This window comes from Schistocerca piceifrons, chromosome 2 (genome assembly GCF_021461385.2).
Source record: "Schistocerca piceifrons isolate TAMUIC-IGC-003096 chromosome 2, iqSchPice1.1, whole genome shotgun sequence".
NCBI lineage: Eukaryota > Metazoa > Arthropoda > Insecta > Orthoptera > Acrididae > Schistocerca > Schistocerca piceifrons.
In genome coordinates, this window is record NC_060139.1 from 72,239,017 (window position 1) to 72,265,132 (window position 26,116).

At 43.4% G+C, this 26,116-nt stretch overlaps 1 protein-coding gene across 1 annotated transcript in view; it reads right to left on the reverse strand.

Moving 5' to 3' along the window:
• LOC124775156 (protein artichoke) overlaps positions 1–26,116 on the reverse strand; it is a gene marked incomplete at its 5' end in the record, with an annotated part of 177,926 nt that overhangs the window by 60,129 nt on the left and 91,681 nt on the right. The window contains 2 exons of the mRNA XM_047249996.1: positions 6,132–6,415; positions 24,055–24,273. Coding sequence (XP_047105952.1) covers positions 6,132–6,415; positions 24,055–24,273 — 503 coding nt within the window. The remainder of the gene's footprint in view (positions 1–6,131; positions 6,416–24,054; positions 24,274–26,116) is intronic.

The window sequence follows — 26,116 nt, forward strand, 5'->3', positions numbered from 1 at the left end:
CGATGACCTCAGCAGTTAGGTCCCATAGCACCTTACCACAAATTTACAAAATTTCATTCAAAATCTTGGTCTGGAGCTGCTGGAACACCTGCCATACACTCCTGACATAGTCATATTCTTGATTTGATGATGGTGCACCTCTGTGAATCCAAGCAAATCCAGATGAGGAGGTTGTGGAGTCAGTGCAAGAGTGAACCTGCACAGTGCTACATAGCTTCTTCCAGGGTGTACTTAAGAAGCTTCTCAAGAGATGTCCCAAGTGCATAAAGACTGAGAGAGATTATGGAGGCAAATTATAATATATGTAATATCGTTTTCCCAATAAAATATTTCTTTAAAAATTCTTAATTTTTTGACTTGCCCTTATATATCTCATTATGTGACTGACTGTGTCCAAGTACGAACTGTTGTTTGCTTCAACAATTGCAACTAAAAGTGCGGAAGATCTCATTTTTCTGGTATTACAGAGTTTATTCTTTGAGAAATAGGCTGATGACCATAGATGTTAAGTCCCATAGTGCTCAGAGTCATTTGAGAAATATTTTCCGCTCTGAAATAACGAATTTGAAATTTTACTTCCATGTTTATTCGTGCAACAAGGTAATCCTGTAGTAAACTGATTTCAGATCACGATGAAATTAGTCATATTACATAACTGTGCTCCAGGCACAATTCAGAAACAATCAAAGGAAACAATGAGGCTGTATAATGACAAAACTACTGAAGATTGTAAGGAATGCTTAAAAATGGTGACTGGGTTGAAGTTTATTGTAAGTTTAATGACAGCTCTAAATTCAAAGCATTTCTGAATGTATTAGTATACATTTTTGAAAGTAGTTTCCCTGAAAAGATAACTAAATGTAATAATGGCAAGTCATTAAAGATACCCTAGATCACTACAAGTATCAGAGACTCTTCACAAAAAAAAAAAGACTTGTACAAAATAGCCAGAACAAATAATGGCCCAGAAATACGTTCATATAATAAATAGTACTGTAACATATTACTCAAAGATCTAAAAAATCTAGGAGCATGCATATTTTATCTGGAATTGACATATCAGACAAACAGTTAAGGGGATACGGAATCGGATTTTGGGTTAAAAAATCGAATTTTTTTTTATTGGCGTATTATATTCTGCCATGTTTCCTCTTTAAAATGACGTATCATACATAGCTCTACTACAATTATAACTATTTTATTTTTATATATTTGTGAGATCGGGTATTGCGCTTTAGTTATACACGTCTCTCGTGGCTGACCATGAACTTTTTGGCAGTACCTTTAAAGTGACATGAATTCAAATATCCCGGTTTCCAGCGACTATTTATACGCTAGTTGCCCGAAAATGTTTCTCTCTGGTTTCCTCAAGTTACTCTTTGACTTTGTGGCGGGACTGTTTTGTAAACAGTGTGATATAAGAAAGTAGTTGTTGTTGAGTTATTTCGTATTTAGTGCTTCATTCTTCGCAGTGAAAATGCCTAGAGCTAAAGCAAAAGTATTTAAAAAGCGTGTGAACTGGAAAAAGAAAAGAAATAATGATTAATTAGCAAAGCAAAGCAGTTCATCATCATCACTGTTGGAAAATGTGAATCCACTTATTACTGATTTGCCGAACGAACTTACACCAAATGAAAACAGTGCTTCTCATAAAAAACTAAGAGATTTGGAAGAGAAATATAATTTACTTGATAGAGGGAATGAAGTTTTTGAACTCATTGATACGAATATATTGTGTGAAGCTCTTGAAAACAGTTTGTGCTGCAAAAAATGTCATGGAAACGTTTCTCTGAAAGTAGAATCCCATGTTGGCCTGGCTGCCCAGTTTAATTTAATATGCAGTGTTTGTAAATACAGCTGTAAGTTTCCAAGTTCGGTTTCAGTAACTGTAAATAATGGATACAAGAAAACTGAACTTTATAGTGTAAATATTAGGTTAGTTTATGGATTGCGAGCAATTGGTAAGGGCAAAGCAGCTGGTGATATGCTATGTGGTGTTCTAAATCTTCCAAGTGCACCTTCATAGTTTGAAGCTTACAATTATGTACTAGGATCTGCAGTTGAAGATGTAGCACAGAAGTCAATGCAGGTTGCTGTGGAAGAAGCAGTGGAAGAAAATGACGGCAGTCGTGACCTCACAGTGGCGTTTGATGGCACGTGGCAGAAAAGGGGCCACACCTCCAACAATGGTGTTGTAACAGCAACTAGTGTTGATACTGGCAAGGTTATTGATGTTGCAATAATGTCTAAATACTGTAGGTGCACAGGCAGGCTGAAAAATGAACACAGTGATGACTGTATTGCTAATTATTATGGTAGTAGTGGTGGCATGGAGGTTGCTGGGGTGAAGAAAATTTTTCATCGCTCTTCACAGTGGTATAATGTTCGCTATGTCAAATATCTGGGAGATGGTGACTCTAAAGCATTCAAAGAAGTTTTGGAAAGCAAACCATATGGGAACAGTGTAAATATAAGCAAACTTGAATGTATAGGACATGTGCAGAAGAGAATGGGTGCCAGGCTGAGAAGGTTAAAATCAGTTATGAAAGGGAAAAAACTAGATGATGGGAAAACCTTGGATGGCAGAGGAAGATTGACTGATTCCATAATAGACCACATTCAGAACTGCTATGGCCTTGCAATCATGCAAAATACAGGCAATCTTGAAGAAATGAGGAGAGCTATATGGGCTTTATATTTCCACACCGCATCCACAGATGAGCATCCACAACATGGTTTGTGCCCCAAAGGTGAAAACAGCTGGTGTAAATACAATAGGGGACTAACAACAGGAGAGAAATACATTCACCACCACAGTCTACCATCAGCCATCATGGCAGAAATAAAGCCCATTTTCAGAGATCTGGCTGACAGAAGTCTTCTGATGAAATGTCTTCACGGAAAAACGCAGAACCCCAACGAGTGCTTGAATAGTGTGATATGGCATCGTCTCCCAAAAACAGTGTTTGTCGGAATTAATACACTGCATTTTGGTGTGTATGATGCTGTGGCAACCTTCAATCTTGGAAATATAACTAAATGCCAGGTCCTTCAAAAGTTGGGTATGTGTGGTGGTTCCCGTACGGTACGTGCTATGTTCTTTTTAGATCAGCACAGACTAAGGCATGCTGATAATATAATCAAGACATTAGTGAAAAAAGCAAGACAGGTGCAGAGGGGTGCCAAAAGAAGACTTGAAGATGATTATGAAGACTGTGAAGGGGGTATTAGCTACGGATCAGGAATGTTTTAATCTTCTTTCTCCGTTTCCCGTAAGTTTACTTTTTACTTCATCTAGGAACATTTTCTCAGGTACTGGTCAACCTAGAAGTCTGAAATTGTTATGACGTAGTGACATAGGTCCCTATTACATACTGAAACAACGATTTTTTAATTACTTGATTTACAAAAGACTTAGGGGTGATAGTCTAGTAAAAAGCGATGGAAAAAATTTACTTAAAAATAAATGTACAATATCTCTGTAAGAAAATACTTTGACAATAAACTGTTGTTTCAGTATTGTTGTAACATGTGAATGCACATACAGTAAAATTTTTACCTCTCTGTCTCCAGTAGTTTGTGAGAAAATGTTCCCTATAGTAGGCATATATTAACATTGCGGGGATAGGTGATTCCGTATCCCCTTAAATCAATATGGAATTTTGTTTAAAGAGAGACATGGAGAGAAGCCACAAAATATTGTATTATTTTTGTTAAAGAAAATGAGGGTGTCGTAAAAACAGTCCATTTGTAGCAGCTATTTTTAATAAATACTTTTTAAAAATAGGCGAGAAAATTGGTGCAAACAATTCAGAAAGAAAGGAAAACAGTACTTCAAATAATCAAATAATCAATGCCTCATTGAGTGCTTAATTACGAAATAGAATGCAGAAAGTTACCTCCAGGCTGTTCCAGTAATGCAAAGAGGGACGCCACATCAACTGCTTGAGGAGAAATTATAAAGAGAATTCCACAGGGTTCGATCGTTGGCCCACTAGTATTCTGGACTTACGTTTACGATCAGCCATTTTATTTAAATGGCTACAAACAGGGCTAATTCCTTCTCCTGTTTGTAGATGATCGTTGTAAAGCTAAGCGAAGAAGCATGAACAGGAGAGGTAGTAAATGATGTTTTTGTGAAAGTTACTGAAAGGTTTTATACAAATGGGCTAGTTTTAAACTTTGAAAAATGTACTTCATCTGGTTTTACAACGTCTAAAATATCCCACAATGTATTAACCTACAATAAGGGTGTTGCCCGTAAAAAAAGGTTCCCATTGCGCTACAGTCCTGAAAAGTGCAGTATCGGTGGATCCCGAGATTCTGTAGTGTACCTCACCCCACTCTAAATCCCCTCCCTAGCGAGCTGCCTGCGGAGCTCAGTCTTGGCTCGGCAGCCGTACGTGATGGGTCTCCCCCTAGCGTCGCTCGCTAGGTGTGAGTTGCCCTCGGTGATCCGTTTCCTGTCTGCAAAAAACATTGCGCCGCAGAAATCCATTCCCAGCTATGCGATATCTATGGAGGCAAGTGTATGAGCGTACAACACCTGCGCAAATGGTGCAGAGAGTTCAAGAACGGGCGTACTGACGTCCATGACGAGGAGCGGACGGCTATCTGTTTCTGACGAAACAATCGCAGAGGTGCTCCCAGATCGAAGAGTGACGGTTAGTGAGGTCTCCGAAGTGATCCCTGATGTCAGCAAAACCTCTATTGACGAGATTTTGACGGAGCATCCAGGGTATGCTAAGGTTCACACGAGGTGGGTGCCAAGAATGTTGACCGAAGACCACAAACGCCAACGCGTTGAAGCGGTCCAAGAACTTCTTCGAGATCACGGAATTCATGGCGAGGAACACCTCGACTCCATCTTCACTAGAGACGAGACTTGGCAACAGTGTTTTGGGACGGGAAGGGGGTATTGTTGTGCCAGATCTTGCCCACCACAATCAACGCTGCCGGGTAATGCGAGACACTGCATAAATTGCGCCGTGCAATTCAAAACAAGAGGAGGGATATGCTGTGCAAGAGAGTGCGTTTGCATCAGGAGAACTCTCGACCGCACAGCACTAAAGCCACTAACGAGCTCATCGCAAAATTTGGATGGAGTTTTGTCAAACACCAACCCTACAGCCCGGACTTAGCCCCAAGTGACTATCTTCTCTTCCCTGAGCTGAAGAAACACCTGGGTGGAACGCATTTCGGCGACAGAGAAGAGCTGGAAGAAGCGGTTCTCAGGTATCTGCGCAGCTTGGCGGCAGATTTTTTGACTCGGGCATTCAAAAGCTCGTACACCGCATGCAAAAATGTATTGATCTCAGTGGCGACTATGTAGTAAAATAGGTTAAAGTCTGAACTTCCAAAAATGTACGCATTCATGAAATAAACATGTTTTACTCTGTAAAAAGAAAAAATTTGGAACCTTATTTTTCCGACACCCCTCGTACCCAAAAGAAGTAACAAATAAAGTAGAAAATTGTAAGTTCATAGGGACATATATTGATAAAAACTGAAACTGGGAAAACCATTTAGTAGACCTGCTAAATGTCTATGTTTGACCGCTTTTGCCATAAGAAACTATGTCCCACCCTGACGCTTGGAATAAGACTTCGAATGACCTCAGTCAATGGTAACTGAACTCAAAAAGATTTAGATGTATATGAAAATCGTATACAAGGACGATTTCAATGGAGTTCCAGCCTGGGCAATTTAAAGTATTACATGAAAAATAACAAAATGTGATGAATAAATTTCCGACAAATGGAGTTCCTCGAAAAGTAAAAGTTTGTGTTGATATCTTCGAAACCTAATGTAATAGATGAAAACGGTTTTCAGATTTATAAATCAGCAGGAATAATTGTGTTACAAAAAGTGAAAACAATGTCAGATATGTATAGCTTGAATGAATGTTTCAATTTGGAGCCGAGTACGCACTGATATGAACCTTCCTGACAGGTTAAAGCTGCGTACTTGGTTTGAGTCCTGGTCCAGGACACAGTTTTAATCTACTAGGAAGTTTCTTATGTGCAGCTTGTTTGTAAGTGTAAACAGCATTGATCTCAATGTGGCAAGGGCTAAAATGCAGTTCTTCTGCACCCCTAACAGTGAAATAACTTGCTGCTGACGGATCTCACCGATTATCGTGCAGGTCGAGTTCCTCGAGGCTGGCGAGGGCATCCAGGTCTGTGCCGCGCAGGCGCTGCAGCAGGTTCTGGCCCAGGTGCAGCTTGCGCAGGTGGGGCAGCCGCCGCATGTCGGGCATGCTGGAGAGGGCGTTCGCGGTGAGGTCCAGGCTGCGCAGCGCCGGCAGCGCCAGAACCGGCATCGACGACAGTTGGTTGCTGGCTGCGTGCAGGTGCTCCAGGCCCTGTGGCAGCTGCGTGGGGAGCTCCAGCAGTCGGTTCCTGGCCATGTCCACCTGCACCACAACCAACAAACTATAATAGTGACAGGCTATTATTATTATTTATTATGCCGCCAGAAAATAATTATACTACTGGCCATTAAAATTGCTACACCAAGAAGATGACGTGCTACAGACGCGAAATTTAACCGACAGGAAGAAGATGCTGTGATATGCAAATGATTAGCTTTTGAGAGCATCCACACAGAGTTGGCGCTGGTGGCGACACCTACAACTTGCTGACATGAGGAAAGTTTCCAGCCGATTTCTCATACACAAACAGCAGTTGACCGGCGTTGCCTGGTGAAAACTTGTGAGGTCTCGTGTAAGGAGGAGAAATCCGTACCATCACGTTTCCGACATTGATAAATGTCGGATTGTAGCCTATTGCGATTGCGGTTTATCATATCGCGACATTGCTGCTCGCGTTGGCCGAGATCCAATGACTGTTAGCAGAATATGGAATCGGTGGGTTCAGGAGGGTAATACGGAACGCCGTGCTGGATGCCAACGGCCTCGTATCACTAGCAGTGGAGATGACAGGCATCTTATCCACGTGGCTGTAACGGAGCGTGTAGCCACGTCTCGATGCCTGAGTCAAGAGATGGGAAAGTTTGCAAGACAACAACCATCTGCACGAACAGTTCGACGACGTTTGCAGCAGCACAGACTATCAACTCGAGAGCATGACTGCAGTTACCCTTGACGTTGCATCACAGACAGGAGCGCCTGCGATAGTGTACTCAACGACGAACCTGGGTGCAGGAATGACGAAACGTTATTTTTTCGGATGAGTCCAGGTTCTGTTTACAGCGTCATGATGGTCGCATCCGTGTTTGGCGACATCACGGTGAACGCACATTGGAAGCGTGTATCCGTCGCCGCCATACTGGCATATCACCCGGCGTGATGGCATGGGGTGGCATTGGTTACACGTCTCGGTCACCTCTTGTTTGCATTGACGGCACTGTGAACAGTGGACGTTACATTTCAGATGTGTTACGACCCGTGGCTCTACCCTTCATTCGATCCCTACGAAACCCTACATTTCAGCAGGATAATGCACGACCGCATGTTGCAGGTCCTGTACGGGCCTTTCTGGATACAGAAAATGTTCGATTGCTGCCCTGGCCAGCACATTCTCCAGATCTCTCACCAACTGAAAACGTCTGGTCAATGGTGGCCGAGCAACTGGCTCGTCACAATACGCCAGTCACTACTCTTGATGAACTGTGGTATCGTGTTGAAGCTGCATGAGCAGCTGTATCTGTACACGCCATCCAAGCTCTGTTTGACTCAGTGGCCAGGCGTATCAAGGCCGTTACTGCGGCCAGTGGTGGTTGTTCTGAGTACTCATTTCTCAGGATCTATGCACCAAAATTACGTGAAAATGTAATCACATGTCAGTTCTAGTATTATGTATTTGTCCAGTGAATACCCGTTCATCATCTGCATTTTCTTCTTTGTGTAGCAATTTTAATGGCCAGTAGTGTAGTATGCCATTTCAGAGGTTTTCCAGTTCGCTCGAGATTTATTGTTGCAACAGTGCATATGGAGTACAAGAAATGATTACATTTACAGATCAGTACCACAGGCGGTTCTGAGATTCCAGTTATCGACCATACTGCAACAGCGATATTAGTATGTGGTATAGCCCCCAAGGGTGGCAATGCAATCGCTGGCTCTGGCATCCAGTCGATCATATGGGTGGCGAATACTGTACTAGTAGCCGTTATTCCACGCCTGCTCGACCTGTTTGCATGGTTCTGCAAGAGTTGTTGTCTGATGAGTCGCATGAGTTATTTCTCATCCCTTCATATCCCACATGTGCTTGATTGGAGGCAAGTCTGGAGATCGCGCTGGCTAGAGAAGTTGCTGCTTGCCTTGCAGAGCATGTTGAGTGTCTTGGGCCGTATGTGAGCGAGCGTAATCTTGCTGGAACAACGCATCATCTTCCTGTTGCAAGAATGGGTCTAACAACATCCTGCACATACTGAGCCTTGTTTAGCGTCCCCTGCAGAAACGCCAAATGTGAAAGAGAGTTGAAGCTTGTCGCGCCCCATACTATAAGACCTAGGGTGTGGCCAGTGTATCTCGGACGAACACACTCCGCGAGGCAGTGGTCACTAGGTCTATGTAGTACGTGCAAACGACTATCACTTGCGTGCAGGCAGAATCTGCTTACATCGCTGAAGCACATGGCATATCATTCTATCTTCCAAGCGATCCTCTGATAGCACTAGTCGAGCCATGCGCATCAATGCTGTGGTGCGAGTGGGACACGAGCTAGCGATGTGCGCGGCCACAGTCCCACGGCTAATTGGTTCGCAACAGTTCATGCTGACATGCCTGAGCTCGTAAGCCCTCTTGTCTGTGCTGTGGTAGGTGTACGATTTGCCACTGCTGCTCTTACATTACGACTTTCCTGGCGGGCGTCTGTGCTACTTGGATGTCAAAAACCTTGTCTACTGGTATAAGAATGTTCACGCGACCACTGATACCAACAGCGTTGCACAACCGATGTAGCACGTCCAACTTCTGTGGCACTTCTTCTAAAGGACCATCCCACCACTCGAAAGGCCACAATCTGACCCCATTCTTCAGTCCGGAACCGCGCGACCGCTACGGTCGCAGGTTCGAAGCCTGCCTCGGGCATGGATGTGTGTGATGTCTTTAGGTTAGTTTAGCTTTAAGTAGTTCTAAGTTCTAGGGAACTGATGACCTCAGATGTTAAGTCCCATAGTGCTCAGATCCATTTGAACCATTTGACCCCTTTCAAACTCGTCCATTTGGCTGTAGGAAACATGACTGTGTCTCTGTCTGCTTACTTCACACGTTTGCACCACAATGAGGCTTCTGGTGGTGGGCATTCTCTGTTAAAGGGTTGACAAAGACAGCTATGCCACTGCACTATGTGTTGCCAGACGACGTCGAAATCATTGGCAGTACATCAACTATCCCATAGGTAGCGTACGCTGTCATCAGATCAAAATGGACGTCGTTTTTCCAGGTGTATTATTTTTTTCCTGGCCGTGTCTTATTATGTATTCTGTCTTAACACAGGTCTTCATTTAGTTGCTCTTCATGACTTTTACTGCTCTCTTCACTTCCACATAGTTTTCACTCCCAACGTCTTGTATCTTCTCCATCCTTTCATTTCTAAATCTAAGTCTACTTCTACACTCAGCAAGCAACCTTACTGTGTCTGGCAGAGGATACTTTGCACAACAGTGTAATTTCCACCTTGTCCTGTTCCTGTTGCGATTGCTGGTAGCTCTCTGTGTGGGCTCGAATCCCTCTAATTTTATCTCCACAGTCTTTTTGCGAGATCTGCATAGGGGGAAGAAATATACTAGCTGGAATGTATGCTCTCAGAACTGTAAAAGTAGACCACAGTGTGATGCAAAACGCCTCTCTTGCAATGACTGCCACTGGAGTTGGCTGAATATCTCCATGACGTTTTCACGCTTACAAAATGAACCTGTGACGAAACACGCTCCTCTCCTTTAGATCTCTGTTTCCTTTATAATTCATATTTTGTACAGATCCCAGACTGACGAACTGTATACAAGTATTGGTCCTTTATCGATTGACTACATTTCCAGAGGATTCTTCTAATCTACATCTACATATATACTCCGCTAGCCACCAAGCGGTGTGTGGCGGAGGGCACAATTGGCGCCAGAGTCATATTTCCCCCCCTCTGTTCCACTCGCGTATGGCGCGAGGGAAAAATGACTGTCTGAACGCCTCAGTACGAGCTCTTATTTCCCTTATCTTTGAATGGTGATCATTGCGCGATTTGAAAGTTGGCGGTAATAATATATGCTCTACATCCTCAGTGAAGATCGGATTTCGGAATTTAGTGAGCAGCCCCTTCCGTTTAGCGCGCCGTCTATCTGCAAGTGTGTCCCACTTCAAACTTTCTATGAGATTTGTAACGCTCTCGCGATGGCTAATTGTACCAGTCACGCATCTTGCCGCTCTTCTTTTGACCTTCTCAATCTCTTGAATCAGACCCAACTGGTAAGGGTCCCATACAGAAGAACAATACTCGAAGACTGGACGAACTAACGTATTGTAAGCTATTTCCTTTGTTGAGGGACTTCATCGCTTCAGGAATGTTAATGAGAAAGAACTGTATCTAAGTTTAAAAACATTAATGTTATTTTTTTTGCTTTCAATTTCCATGAATAGATTCACAAAGAGTTTTAAAGCCACATGTAGAGCTACGTGTAGATGACTACTTTGCAATTCACACTAGGTGTGTTTGGCAGAGGGTTCGTCGAACCACTTTCAGACTATTACTTGACCAATCCACTCTCGAATAGCACATGGGATAAAAAATGAACACTTAAATCTATCTCTATGAGCTCTGATTTCTATTATTTCATTTTGATGGTTGTTTCTCCCCATGTACACTGGAGCCAACAAACTCTATCAACATCTGGAGGGGAAAGTTGGTGATTGAAATTTCCTGAAAAGCTCTCACCGCAGTGAGAAACACCTTTATTTTAGTGATTGCCACCCTATCTTGTATATCATATCCATGACACTCTCTTGCCTTTTTTGCAATGGTAAAAATATGTTGCTCTTCTTCTTTTTCAATGTCCCCGTTAATTCTATGGATTTCATATCACGCACCAGCACTCTAGAAGGGGATGGACAACTGTAATGCAAGCTGTCTAATGAATCTAAGTCTGGCGTCTGCCTTGCATACGATTAATTTTGCGTCAAATAATCGCTCCATATCCACAATTCTACATATTTTATGGAAGTAGCTGCTTCCAGTGATCGTTCTCCTCCGACACACCAATCCTTCCAATGCATTCGCCGTCGAACAAACCAGCTTTTCTTTCTTTTTCTCATAAATTACAAAACTCATCTTCTCCCTACTATCATTTCCAGCACCTCTTCATTAGTTATTCTCCATACCCAATCATAAACCTCAAGGGTGTTTTTACAAAATTCATACTATTTCACAAGGTTATATTTCCTACATGAATGACGATAGAAACCTGGGCGAAACTTAGTTTATACACTGAAACAAAAGGTTAACGTTGGTGGCAGTTGCAAGTTGCTGGTAGACGTCTTCCTGGTGCAGCTGTCTCTTGTGGAAATTTAAGTGCTATATTTCTGCGTGTCATGTGACCTATTGATGCTGAGTTGGAGTTTTGTTTTGTTGTGGTTGAGTTTATCGACGGAAGTTGTTTGGAGCTATGTGGAGGTGTTGCATGAACAGTTAGCGGTGTATATATTCCTGACCAATGATCGGATTTCGGAACCTTTTGTGAAACTAAATTGCTTTAATTATTGACACTGGAGTAGTGGAACTTAAATCTTGTCTCACAGGCGAAAGCTAGGGTGGCGACACTTGTTTAGACTGATTTTACAGCTGTAGTCGACATCAGCACTTGACTATGTTCAATAAAATATACAACATTTACATATCTTACACATTCACAACATTTTAATTTTTGCCTGAACAACGTTTTCGACGAAGAACGATGTCCAAGAAGTAAATTAATGTGGTTCCAATCTTCCGGTTCCGACCAATGTTTTCGGAATGTTTTACTTGGTTGTAAGGCGCATACTGGAACTGGTAGGCTTCTCCTATTTATTTCCAACTGGGGTTCCCCATTTGCCCGAGTATCAGCTCGTCTGATAACTAACTGAAGAAAAACGCGACTCCTTATGGGACGGGTCTCGAATAGCTCGCTACACTCCTAGGAGTGGAGAATGAGATGAGTAGCTGCAGAAGAGCTGACAATTAATGCAGGATCGCCAATCAAATTTTTCGACTGAATCTGCGAAGCACAACTAAGTTGTTTAATTCGTATCTCGCACCGCACATACTGTAGGTAAGAGTGCGTGACTTCTGACGCGAAGTAACGGAAGTTCTGAGGATGGACGAAAGGAACATTTCACAGTGTCGACGAAAAATGTCAGTTTATTTCGTTACAAACAGAATTTTTATATTTTTACTTTCCTTTGCCCATTGAATAGGATGGTCTAATGCAATGTCGCTGATGAGTATCAACATACCGTATTTAGTGTAGCTGATGCAACCTATCTGCGTTTCCTTGAAACCGCATATTCGAATGGAGTTAATTCATAAACTCTTTTTGGCCACATCTGCATCTACAGCTATACTTTGCAAAAACTGAGAAGTGCATGGCAGAGGGTGCTTCTCACTGTACTGTATGGGCGATCGAAAATTTTCTGTTTGAAGGCGCTGCTGCAGCGTATATTTAACGTAACGTGGCTCCTATGCGGGTATATAAGCACCGACTTGTAGGCAAGGGATTAGCGCGACACTCACCTCTTTCCGACGTGCTATTTTTCTTTCCTTGGCTTCTAAAGGACAAACACCAGAAGATATCCATCGGAGAATGAAGAATGTGCTTGGGGCAGCATGTCTGTCGATAATCACCGTTGTGGAATTGTGCGTCAAGTTTCGTGCTGGTTACGATTCGACCCCTCATCGCAAATGTCGTACCGCAGGAGCTACGCCAACTCCAGTAGGAAACACCGTAGCACCCGTCCTATAGTCCTGATCCCTCCCCTTGCGATTATCACGCCTTTACTCCATTAGAAAACGTTTTAAAGGTCGACGAATTATGTCGGACGAGGATGTGCAGCAGGCAGTTACGGACTTCTTCACGTAGCAATACACGTTTTAGTAGATCAGTTTCTTCAAACTGGTGCGTCGGTACGATGATGACCTTAATGCTTACGGTGATTTTACCCGACTGGGATTCCGATTCTGGAGTGCACGGTTTGGAACAAAAACTTTTTGATCACCCCTTATGTGTATTAGGGTTTCATTACAACACCCTAAGTTTCAGCAAAGGAGCTGTGTTATAAGAACGTAGGCTTCCGCGGCCGGTGTCATAGTGATTAAAATTCTTCTGGGCATTACGCGGCGTCATTGCTAAAAACTAACTACAATAATAAACTAAAACCGACGTTTCGGCCGAATTGCAACGGCCTTCCTCAGGGCACGACTGGTTTTGCTTGGGGATATGTGCTTCTATTTATTACAGACTATCGATGTCTGACGTCACTGTTGTAAAACTTTTAATTGTGACCCAGTTTACCTACACAAAAACATAAAGTTCACACACGAGATTTACAAAATGGTACCTTGCCATTTCTGGGTGTGGAAGTATACAGAGCTGCCGAAGGTAAACTGGGACACAAAGTGTACCGGAAACTAGTCAGTACCTGCGCGCGGAGAGCTACCAGCACCCAGCTCAAAAGTATTCTGTTCTGCGTACGTTAACTGCCCAAGCGTACCGGATAAGCGATGAAAATAACAACAAAGAAGAGTTAAAGGAGCTACAACACACGTTTCGTGCCAACCGCTATGATGACAACATCATAAGAAAGGCAGCTAAAACCAACGGGAGCAGAAGACGAGAAGAAGGCAAAGAAGAGAAGCTTCCACTGGTACACTTACCATATGTAAAAGGCGTCAGTGAACGGCTAGGCAACGTCCTCCGCCGACGAGGTTTCAAACCGATTTTTCGAAGCAGTCACAGGATCCACGAAGTGATAGGTTCCACCAAGGATGTAGCCAACAATCTTAACACTGCAGGTGTTTACGAACTACATAGGAGAAACAGGGAGACCTGTCAGCTTACGAGTAGCAGAACACGAACGCTATGTACGATTACCACAACATAATAAATCGGCGATAGCGGAACACCACCGTGACTGTGGACAACCTATCAGGTTCCAGGAAGCCCGAGTACTGGCGAAAGAATCGTGGATGCGAGAACGCAAAATACGGGAGGCGATCGATATTATATAGCAGCCTGACAACATCAACAGAGAAGATGGCTACAAACTCCCGGCGTCCTGGCTGTCGGCCATCCCAGTCCAACGCGCCGCGAGCGGTCGCGGGGCAGAAGCTACACGGGACACGGGCGTATCTGCACAAACAGCTGTAGAGCAACTGTCAGTTCATTTGCACGCACACCAGAAGGAAAACTTGCCGATCAGAAGCCGAACGCTGATTGGCGGACAGCTACCAATCGTTGACGACATGGACATCCACGAATAGCCTCTTTCCTTCCACCTTACGTCATGACTAGCCAATCATATTAGAGGGCCAATTAAAAGTCTTACAAGAGTGATTTCAGACATCGATAGTCTGTAATAAATAGAAGCACCTATCCCCATGCAAAACCACTTGTGCCCTGAGGAAGGCCGTTGCAGTTCGGTCGAAACGTCGGTTTTAGTTTATTGTTGTAGTTAGTTTTTAGCAATGACGGAGCTGTGTTATGTAGCGATCTTATTAATAAAGATACTTAAAAAGACAGTATAAGTAGTAAGTAGAAATTTAAGAAATTCTGTCCATCTTGACTGGAAGTAAGGAAAATGTATACAGACAGCATGTCAGTCGCCTCATATTCATAGAGCCACATATTTCACGGGCGCAGCTATTTGAGAAGTTAAACTCTGTACGTAGAATGTTCCCACAAGTTGACATACATGCATTTACGGTATATAATGTCATCAGGGATATTCGTCTGTTGAGTGTAGAACTTCCTGAAGCGGCATGTTTTGGAGACATGCCGTACCACTCAGTTCATTTATAACTGTGGAGACGCGAGGTATAGCGTATTTCATAATTAGAATAATTTGTAAATTTGCGGTGAGGCCTTATGGGACCAAACTGCTGAGGTAATCGGTCCCTAAGTTTGCACACTACTTAATCTAACTTAAACTAAATGCGCTAAGGACAACACACACACCCATGCCCGAGGAAGGACTCGTACCTCCGACGGGGGGAGCCGCTCGGACCGTGACAAGGCGCCCTAGACCGCTTGGCTACCCCGCGCGGCGCATATTTCATATTTGAGTGTCTTTGTCAGCCCATGTTAGTTATGTAGTAATATAGATTTTAATGAAAGTGTAATTTTCTGTAACTTTATTTAAAAACTCATAAACTGAAACAACTGCTGGCCGGAGTGGCCGAGCGGTTCTAGGCGCTTCAGTCTGGAACCGCGCGACCGCTACGGTCGCAGGTTCGAATCCTGCCTCGGGCATGGATGTGTGTGATGTGCGTAGGTTAGTTAGGTTTAACTAGTTCTAAGTTATAGGCGACTGATGACCTCCGATGTTAAGTCCCATAGTGCTCAGAGCCATTTGAACCATTTTTGAAACAACTAATTTCTTCTGTAACATCTGATACGTAATTGGAACGTCTATTAAACTGAATTTTACAATGTATTTTGCAGATCAATTTGAAGTTTTATCCATCACCTTTGCATTTCTGACAACTTTGGCAGATGTATGCTTTGTAGTGTAGTCTGTTATATCTTAAAACTCATGGCGAATGGGCGTTCTTTGAGAGAACCCATGGAGAGTAGACGTGATATGGAGGTGTTTAATTTTCTTATATGAAAATGAGTCATTAAAGAAAAATGTGATTGAAGATTGCTATTTCTTTAGATACGGGTGACCAGTAAATCAGTCTTAAAAGTGGATGTCAATGATCTAAAAACGAATTACACCACATCACTAAACATGTGAAGCACCCAGAAGAAACTGCCAGAAGTCAATGTAACTTCGCACATGTACACACCATCGGGGGCTACGTAAATAATTTGAGACGCAATTCTCTGTGGCATGTAGAACGGACACTAGAGTGCATTGGTGTTGTTCCTGTTTGGTGTTGTTACCAGGCCTCCTGGTGTATATAAAGAGCGTAAGCAGTCTCAGATACTGAGTGACTGCTGTGAAGAATATGGAGATGGCACGTTCGCATGTTGAGACAGCATTGTCAACACCTGACAGTCTGAAAGCGGCCTCAGTGTGGCCTCCATTTGGCCATCTGGTCTAAGAGTGCATCCAGACTTGTGAAGCCTTTGGATGTGGCAGTGCCCAATGTTGGGCTTCACAGGAACGTAAAGGAGGCTTACTTGTCTTGTAACGCCGGAAAGGCATATCCTCCTATTTCCATCTATTGCACTGCAAATTTTTTCCTTATTTTGTTACCTGAAGATATAACATTTTTGTGTCTTTGTATATTGTAATTGTTTTACTATTTGTACATATTTATGCATTTATGTCGATGTATAATTGGTTTGTTTTGTGAATATTATTTATATTTTTACGCTGGGTCTGGCCTAGGGAAAACTATGCTATCGACCGATTACATCGATAGGTCGTGTGGAGAACCAAAGTGTGTAGGATCTTTGAGAGTGTTATCTCTGCTGCGTGGAGCGCGGGCAGAGCAGCGGGGGTCTGGCTGGGGTGGTGCAGTGGAGCAGGTGTGTTGTGTGAAGCTCCCGCGAGTTGCCGCGCTTTCGGGGTTTGGCAGCATGTAATTGCGCTCGACTTGCGATGATAGTTTCTGACATGGTGTCGCGGACGGGAAGCATTAGCTGGCGCACATCAAGAGCCCGTTTCGTCTGGTGACCGTGTTGAGAAGGCGCGCCAACATCCAGCTTCTGCAACAGCGACGGCCGACAATGAGTGACTGTCGCCCCCTCCTCGATCGACGGCTTCAAACCTTCAATCAGCCAACAAGGAAGACTGGAAGCACGTAAAGTTTTAGAACTGTATGGCAGACCTCAGCTTTTCAAACTTTTAAAATTGTTGCATCACAAAATTACAGCAACTTAGCATGAACCTTCGTTGCTCATTGTCCCAATTGCATTGCCAAGCAGGGTCCCTTCCTTTTCCGAAATGAGCCCGAGTGTCGTTGAAATTCAAACGCCAGCATCATTCGATTTCACTGCTTTAATTTCAAAGTTCAGTTAAAGTATTCATAGCTGGTTACAATATTTAGATTGCACAAGCACAAATTAAGAGTGCGAGTTTTGTTACCGTATTTTAGTTACCTGTGACTGCAGCTCAGCTTGGTACATACTAAATTTTACTATTGTTAATTGTTCAGAATCATTTAATTCAAGTTCAAAGTTAAATCTCTTATTTCTAAATTGCGTAGATTCAAGTAGCTTTTGAAATGATTGTTGAGGTAGTCCAAGACTAACCGTATTTTACTGAATTTCGATGTGCTTCAGAAAGAAAATCACTATTAACTTCAGTCACTAAATTAACTTTCGATTTTCCGGTTTTATTAGTTCTTTTGCTAAATTAAGTCAGAGTGTAGCGAAATTTATTACTTCTGACAAACTTTCAGTTTTCACACTACACGTGTCAACCTTCAGTTGCCACGCTTCTAGTGCTAATTATTTGTGTGATAACCTTTCTTTTTTCAGTTACTATAGTAATTGTCCATAGGACTGGCGACCGTAATTTCCCCCAAATCTCAAATATCTAATTACCGCTAGTTAATTGTTAACGTAACGGCCGCACATTTACTTTCTTTACTAACTCTACCCCTTTTCAAAATTAATTTCCACCAGTTTCATTGGCATTTTTCCTTTCATTTAGATGTAACCCTTTCCTCCCTCTTTACCGACAGATTAACTTCAGTGACGATTGCTTTTCCCAAATTTCCATTAGGTACACGCGGTTTAATTTTTCACTGTAATTACGGTCGATAAGTGAGGTGGAGGTTACAGTCTCAAGGTTCCGATTCATCACGTCTGAGCCGGCTGCGGTGGCCGAGCGGTTCTAGGCGCTTCAGTACGGAACCACGCTGCTGCTACGGTCGCAGGTTCGAATCCTGCTTCGGGCATGGATGTGTGTGCTGTCCTTAGGTTAGTTAGGTTTAAGTAGTTCTAAGTTCTAGGGGACTGATGACCTTGGATGTTAAGTCCCATAGTGCTCAGAGCCATTAGAACCATTTTGGATCACGTCTGACCTCCACACGGAAGATCGCCGCATTGTGCACCGAGCACATCGTAACCCCTTTACATCTGAGTCTGGCATCTGACAAGTAATAGACCCCTTGCAAAATTTTGTCTCATTCCACGCTATTGAGCTGAGACGGGCAGCAGCCAGACAGAGGAATAATCGCCCATCCAAAAGCTTCCGTTAACACCACAAATCAAACGGCTGCATTTGGATTTGTGCCGTGATCGAGAAACATGGATTGCTTATGAATGGCGTCACACTGTTTTCAGCGATGAATCGTAGTTCTGCACTATCCTGGATGACTATCATCGGCGAGTATGACGGTGATCTGGGGAGAGGTCCCATTCTTACAATGTTCTTGAGAGGCACAGCTTTGTTACTACTGGCGTCATGGTGTGGATCCATATGGTCAGGTCAAGACTGGTAATCTACATCTACATCTACATTTATACTCCGCAAGCCACCCAACGGTGTGTGGCGGGGGGTACTTCACGTACCACGGTCAATACCTCCCTTTTCTGTTCCAGCCGCGTATGGTTCGCGGCAAGAACGACTGTCTGAAAGCCTCCGTACGCGCTCGAATCTCTCTAATTTTACATTCGTGATCTCCTCGGGTGGTATAAGTAGGGGGAAGCAATATATTCGATACCTCATCCAGAAACGCACCCTCTCGAAACCTGGCGAGCAAGCTACACCGCGATGCAGAGCGCCTGTCTTGCAGAGTCTGCCACTTGAGTTTGCTAAACATCTCCGTAACGCTATCACGGTTACCAAATAACCCTGTGACGAAACGCGCCGCTCTTCTTTGGATCTTCTCTATCTCCTCCGTCAACCCGATCTGGTACGGATCCCACACTGATGAGTGTTTTGTAAGCCACCTCCTTTGTTGATGGACTACATTTTCTAAGGACTCTCCCAATGAATCTCAACCTGGCACCCGCCTTACCAACAATTAATTTTATATGATCATTCCACTTCAAATCGTTTCGCACGCATACTCCCAGATATTTTACAGAAGTAACTGCTACCAGTGTTTGTTCCGCTATCATATAATCATACAATAAAGGATCCTTCTTTCTATGTATTCGCAATACATTACATTTGTCTACGTTAAGGGTCAGTTGCCACTCCCTGCACCAAGTGCCTATCCGCTGTAGATCTTCCTGCATTTCGCTACAATTTTCTAATGCTGCAACTTCTCTGTATGCTACAGCATGATCCGCGAAAAGCCGCATGGAACTTCCGACACTATCTACTAGGTCATTTATATACATTGTGAAAAGCAATGGTCCCATAACACTCCCCTGTGGCACGCCAGAGGTTACTTTAACGTCTGTAGACGTCTCTCCATTGATAACAACATGCTGTGTTCTGTTTGCTAAAAACTCTTCAATCCAGCCACACAGCTGGTCTGATATTCCGTAGGCTCTACCTGGGAGCCTGTATCTAATATTTTCTGGGTCTCATGAACAAATAAAGCGAGTTGGGTCTCACACGATCGCTGTTTCCGGAATCCATGTTGACTCCTACATAGTAGATTCTGGGTTTCCAAAAACGACATGATACGCGAGCAAAAAACATGTTCTAAAATTCTACAGCAGATCGACGTCAGAGATATAGGTCTATAGTTTTGCGCATCTGCTCGACGACACTTCTTTTCCAATCATTTGGAACCTTCCGTTCCTCTAGAGACTTGCGATACACGGCTGTTAGAGGGGGGGCAAGTTCTTTCGCGTATCATGAGGGAACTCTGACAGCACAATGGTACGTCATGGACATCATGCGTCCTCATGTGTTACCTATCATGTGACAGTGCCATGGTGCCATTTATCAATAGAACATTGTTGGTCTATACATAGACGTTTCTCTATGAACTGTCCTCGGCATGCTGTGCTATTGCTGAGCCAGCTAGAGTCCCAGATTTGTCACCAATAGAACACCTATAGGACCAACTTGGACATCAAGTCAGTCCAAGTGCCATTATCCAGGATGCAGAAGACTAGTTACAACATTTGTGGACCAGCTTGCTTCAGGAGAGGATATAACTGTTTTATTGTACCTTTCCCAACCGAATCAGTGCATGTGTCCCAGCCACCGGGGGAGTACATCATAGTGGTAAGTGGGCTCATATTACCAAGATCTTCGTAAATTTGACTCGCTTTTGTAATCACTGAAATGATATCGCATATCTTCTCAGCTTCTGTAGTTTCATTTCATTTTTTCTCTCCTTCTGGATCCTTCAGTACTTTTGTCAGCAGTGTACATGTTCTTTTGCCTTTTCATATGGGAGGATATTTCACAGGCGCAGTTTAAACTGCGAAGCTATCTGAGGGATTAAATTGTGTACATAAAGTGTTCCTACAAGTTGACGTACCTCAAGTTGACATCCCTATATGCATTTACGTTGAGTACTGTTGTCAGGTGTACCCATGTGTTCAGTGTAGGACTTTTTGAAACGGGACACCAGTCTGCTCATCTATTACTTTCGAGACATGAGGTGTCAGTTAGCCCATTTATAACTGTTGAGAGGTGAGGTACTGCATATTTAATATCTGAATGTGTTTTTCTCATCCATGTTAAGTTTGTAATAATACAGAGTTCAACTAAAGTGTAATTTTATTATAATATTTTTAAATACTTATGAATCGAAAGAACTAATTCATTTTGTGACATCAGATACTTATTTGGAATATTTGAAATTATGTGCTGAATTTCAGAATGTATTTTGTAAATCAATTTCGAGTTTTATCTACTGTCTTTGCTTTCCTGCTAACTTTGGTAGAGACATCCTTTGTAGCCAGTTATATGTTAGAACTTATGGCAAATGATATTTCTTGGAGAGAACTCATGGAGAGTGGACGTAATATGGAGATGTTAAATTTTCATAAACAAAATAGAGCAATTTTTGAAAAATGTGTTTAAAAACTTATGTTTTGAAATACCAGTGACCAGTGAGTCAATCTTGAAAGTGGGTGTCAGTGATCTGAGAACGAATTATAATGGAAATTAAGCAATAAAATCATACTGGCTGAGTGTAACAGATAAGAAATTTTTTTGTTTGAACTTATTTTCATCCACAATAAACAATGTTTTTCGAAAGCCTGCTACTGTGACAAGAATGATTTAAATAATAACATATTCTTTTTCCACGTCCAGCATAACACATTTCAGTAATTTACTGTCAGTCTCAAGTTCTTTGGGAGTTTAAAATAATATTGTATATGTCGTCTACGTGTATGTAATTTTACATTTTTTCCTGCAATCGTCATAAAGTATTGTCAGACTTTCACTGAACAGAAATTCTGAAACACACAACCTGCCATTTCTTGTTTACGATAAATCTTGTACTGAGTTATGATTTAATGTAAACTAACAGTGGGAGTGATGTGTTGCGTGTGTGCGAATTTGTGTGTAATGAAGGAGGCTCATGAAAATTAAAACACGGCTACAGACAAAAGGAGACAGACCAACACAAACACAAACTTCACACCCAGTGCTAATGTAAACTTCCACTTCACCTAAAAACGGGAATACATTTCCCAAAGCACGTACAACGCATCAAAAGATGCATCTGAAATATGAGGGGAGAGCGCTATACCTGGAGGATAGCATGCCTAGGAACACATGATGTTTCCTGGTCTGTGTTTCAATCTAATAACTGACTTTAGAAACACATGAAGGAATGTGTGCCAGAAACCACCGTAAGCAGTTTCCGGCATTCTCTATTGTTTTTAATCATCATCATCATCATCATCATTTAAGACTGATTATGCCTTTCAGCGTTCAGTCTGGAGCATAGCCCCCCCTTATAACTAATTTTATTTAATTTTTTTGTTTTGAGACATGACATGGTGTTTTGTGGAGCTTTTGTGGTTTTTACTAAATCTACATATTTAAGTGCTGTGTAATATGTATATCGTATATTAAAGCTATTTGGATGATATTGATAATTTTCCAGTTACAGTGTTCTTTGGTGAGTAACCTTCTGTATATTTTTATAAATAGTTCCAAACATGTGGACAGTTAAGTCATATTTCATAAATTAATCGTGCACCATGTTACACCTTGAAACGTAGGGAAGTCTTCTACCATGGAATACATGATGTTTGCTAGTGAACTGAGTTTCTTTAATACCTTATGATTTTCCCTGCCTTGAAAATCGCAGTTTATGTCAGTTGCCAATAGCTTCTGTTTCAAAATGTTTTAACATGTGGTTGCTTCTTGATAATACTTCTCCTTGACTTGATTTCACTTACTGATTGTTGGTGTGTAGTAGAGTAATAGTGTAACACATAGACTACTAAATGCATGTTGACAAGAATTTTGCCAATAGCAGCACTTTTACATTTGAATGGAATATTTGTACATGACCATGTTGTACCTTGGAAGAGTTTTACTTTTGGAAGATCATTACTTTTCCAGAATAATTCCATAAAAAGACTACAGCAGACATAAAGTGAATGCTATCGTTTGAAGATGGAATATGGAAATTCCTGACAAGTCAAAAAGGACTATACAACTTTGGAATGATATAGAAATTTATTCAGATAACTTACATAACTGGGAAATATGTCATTTTGTAGCAAACAACCTCAAGTTTGATTCACGTAGTGCATCAGTACGCCATTCCACCACCAGGAGCGCCAGCATAGTGGACATTTAAATGTCTACTGTCACTGGTATTGTGTATCTGGATATGCTTGAAAACTTTTTAATTCCACAGATCGATAAAGCTGACCGAGATGAGACGGTTTAGTACCATCAAGACGGTGCACCACCTCATTTCCTCACGGAAGATGGAGGTTTCCTCGATAATCTTCGCAGGGCAGTGGATTGGTCACAAAGGGCAAGTCGCATTGCCGTCTCGCTCCGAGCACTTGGCACCACTGTATTTTTTTTTTTTTTTTATTTCATTAAAGATCCTGTGTGAGTTCCTCCCCTACCAAACAATTTATCCGACCTGGAAAATCGAATCTGCGTTGCCATTGCACAAGATACGCCTGATTTGTTGCGATGGGTGTGGCCACATCACAAATGGTAGTCACATCGAACCAAAATGACACTTGACACATATGTGAAACGAGATGTTGTTTTCTACAAAAGACACATCTATCGATTCTGTAAGTTTTCTCAACAAATTTCTATATCATTCCAAAGTTGTAAGGTCATTTTTGACTCACCGTGTATATTACATGGATGACTAGAGGCGAAAGTCTGAAAAGTGTTCCAAAGTATGGTACTCTCCCTTACTTTATTTTTTAAATCACAATTTCTCTGTTGTACTTTCATTTTACTTAGTTAATATATTTTAGATAACATGCATGGATACAGTATACAATTGTATTGTAGTGTATTGTATTGTATGTTAACCGGGGACCTAGAAACGACGGAGAGGCTCCGTCCCCTCTGCAGCCGCAGTGGTCCACAACCCCACGACGACTACCGCAGTCCACTTCACCCCTCCGCCGCCCCACACCGAACCCAGGGTTACTGTGCGGTTCGGCCCCCGGTGGATCCCCCAAGGAATGTCTCACACCAGACGAGTGTAACCCCTATGTTTGCGTGGTAGAGTAATGGTGGTGTATGCGTATGTGGAGAACTTGTTTGCACAGCAATCGCCGACACAGGCTAACTGAGGCGGAATAAGGGGAACCAGCCCGCATTCACCGAGGCAAATGGAAAACCGCCTAAAAACTATCCACAGACTGGCCGGTTCACCGGACCTTGACACAAATCCGCCGGGCGGATTCGTGCCGGGGACCAGGCGCTCCTTCGCACCCGGAATGCCATGCGTTAGACTGCATGGCCAACCAGGCGGGCACACAATTTCATTACTTAGCCTCTGATGCGAAAACTATGATGTAACAGCTACTTGCCTCGAAGAGCATGTTGAGGTTGCGGAAGGTGACCGGATGGATGTGGACGAGCGCGTTGCCGGACAGGTTGACGCTCTCGAGCTGCGGGGTGTCCAGGAAGCACGTGGGGTCGACGTCTGCGATCATGTTGCCGCTGACGTCGAGCCGGCGCAGCGCCGGCAGGTTGGCCAGCAGCCGCTCGTCCAGCCGCGGGAAGAAGTTGAAGGACAGGTCGAGGCCCTGCGGCACCGTAAGTCACGTCAGATCTCACAGCTGTCCCACACTCACACGGGACGTTCGTGGCAACGCCAGGCACTTGAAATACTGCGACCGTCTGCGTGGGAGTGGAGATGGAAGTGGATGTGGAGGTTCAGGTGAACAAGTAGCTTTCGTCTTCCTGGATTTCCAGATGATTTCAGTGGGTAAGAGTTCTGGAGAATGTGGTGACCAGGGCAACAGTATCGAGTTAGGTGAGAGCATCGCGGGCAACATGTGGTCTTGTCATGTTCAAATGGCTCTGAGCACTATGGGACTTAACATCTGAGGTCATCAGTCCCGTAGAACTTAGAACTACTTAAACCTAACTAACCTAAGTACATCACACACATCCATGCGCGGGGCAGGATTCGAACCTGCGACCGTAGCGGCCGCCGGTTCCAGACTGAAGCGCGTAGAACCGGTAGGCCGCTGCGACCAGCGATTGTCATGTTATTGAAAGACGACATTATGGAGACCTCGAATACTGTGTGCAACCTCTGGCCTTCATGGCATTGAGAGTGGCTTGCCGCCCGTTGTGGCTGAGCGGTTCTAGGCGCTTTAGTCCAGAACCGTGCTGTTGCTACGGTCGCAGGTTCGAATCCTGCTTTGGGCATGGATGTGTGTGATGTCCTTAGGCTAGTAAGGTTGAAGTAGTTGTAGGTGTAGGGGACTGATGACCTCAGATGTTAAGTCCCATAGTACTCAGAGCCATTTGAACGATTTGAGAGTGACTTTTCTGAAACCATCGTGTCTGCAATGCTGGAAACAATATTGGTACACCTTTTTCAAGGTTTCTAATTAACTCAAGATTTTTTGTCGCAACAGTGCTTATGGAGTACATGAAATGATTACATTTGCAGATGAATAGCACCAGTGATTCTGAAGTACCAGGTATCGACCAATGCTGAAACACCCATATAAGTACGTAGTGTAGCCCCCACAGGCAGCGGTACATGCGCGAACTCTGGCATCTAGTTGATTGTACAGTTGGCGAATACTCTCCTGGGATACGTTACTCCACGCCTCCTCGACGTGTTCACGTAGTTCTGCAAGAGTTGTTGGTTGATGAGTCGCCTCAATCACTTCACGTACCATCATAATCCACACGTGCTAAATTTGAGAAAAGTCCGGAGATCAAGCTGGCCAGGGAAGTTGCTGCACGTCTTGAGCTCGTTGAGTTTTGTGGGCAGTGTGTGGGCGAGCATTATCGTGTTGGAACATCACCTTTCTGTTCCAAGAACGGCAAAAGGACGAATCCAGTAACATTCTGCACGTACCGAGTGCTGGTTGGTGTCCCCTCCAGAAACACTAAAGGTGAACAAGAGCTGAAGCTTATCGCAGCCCAGACCATACGGTTTGGGGTGGCGCCAGCGTCTCTTGGTCGATTGCGCTCCTGAGACACCCCTCACCACGTCTAGATCCTATTCGCAAACGACCACAACTTGCATTCAGGCAGAATCTGCTTTCATCTTTGAAGACCAAGGCACGCCATTCCGTCTTCCAAGTGATTCTCTGAAAGCACCAGCCCAGCCGTGCACGTCAATGCTGGGGCGTGAGTGATACACGAGCTAGAGGTATGCGTGATCTGGCACTGCTGCCCTGGGCATCTGCGCTGAGTGGACGTCCAGAACCTCGTCTACAGTTGTGAGAACGTTCACGTGACCCCTGATACCAGCATCGTCGCACAACTGACGCAGCACGTCCGAGCTGTGTCATTTCTCTGAAAGAACCACCCAGCCACTCGGATGGCCACAAAATGACCCCCTTGAAACTCGCTCAGTTGACTGCAGGAAGCACGAGTGCGTTTCGATGGCATGGCTGCCTG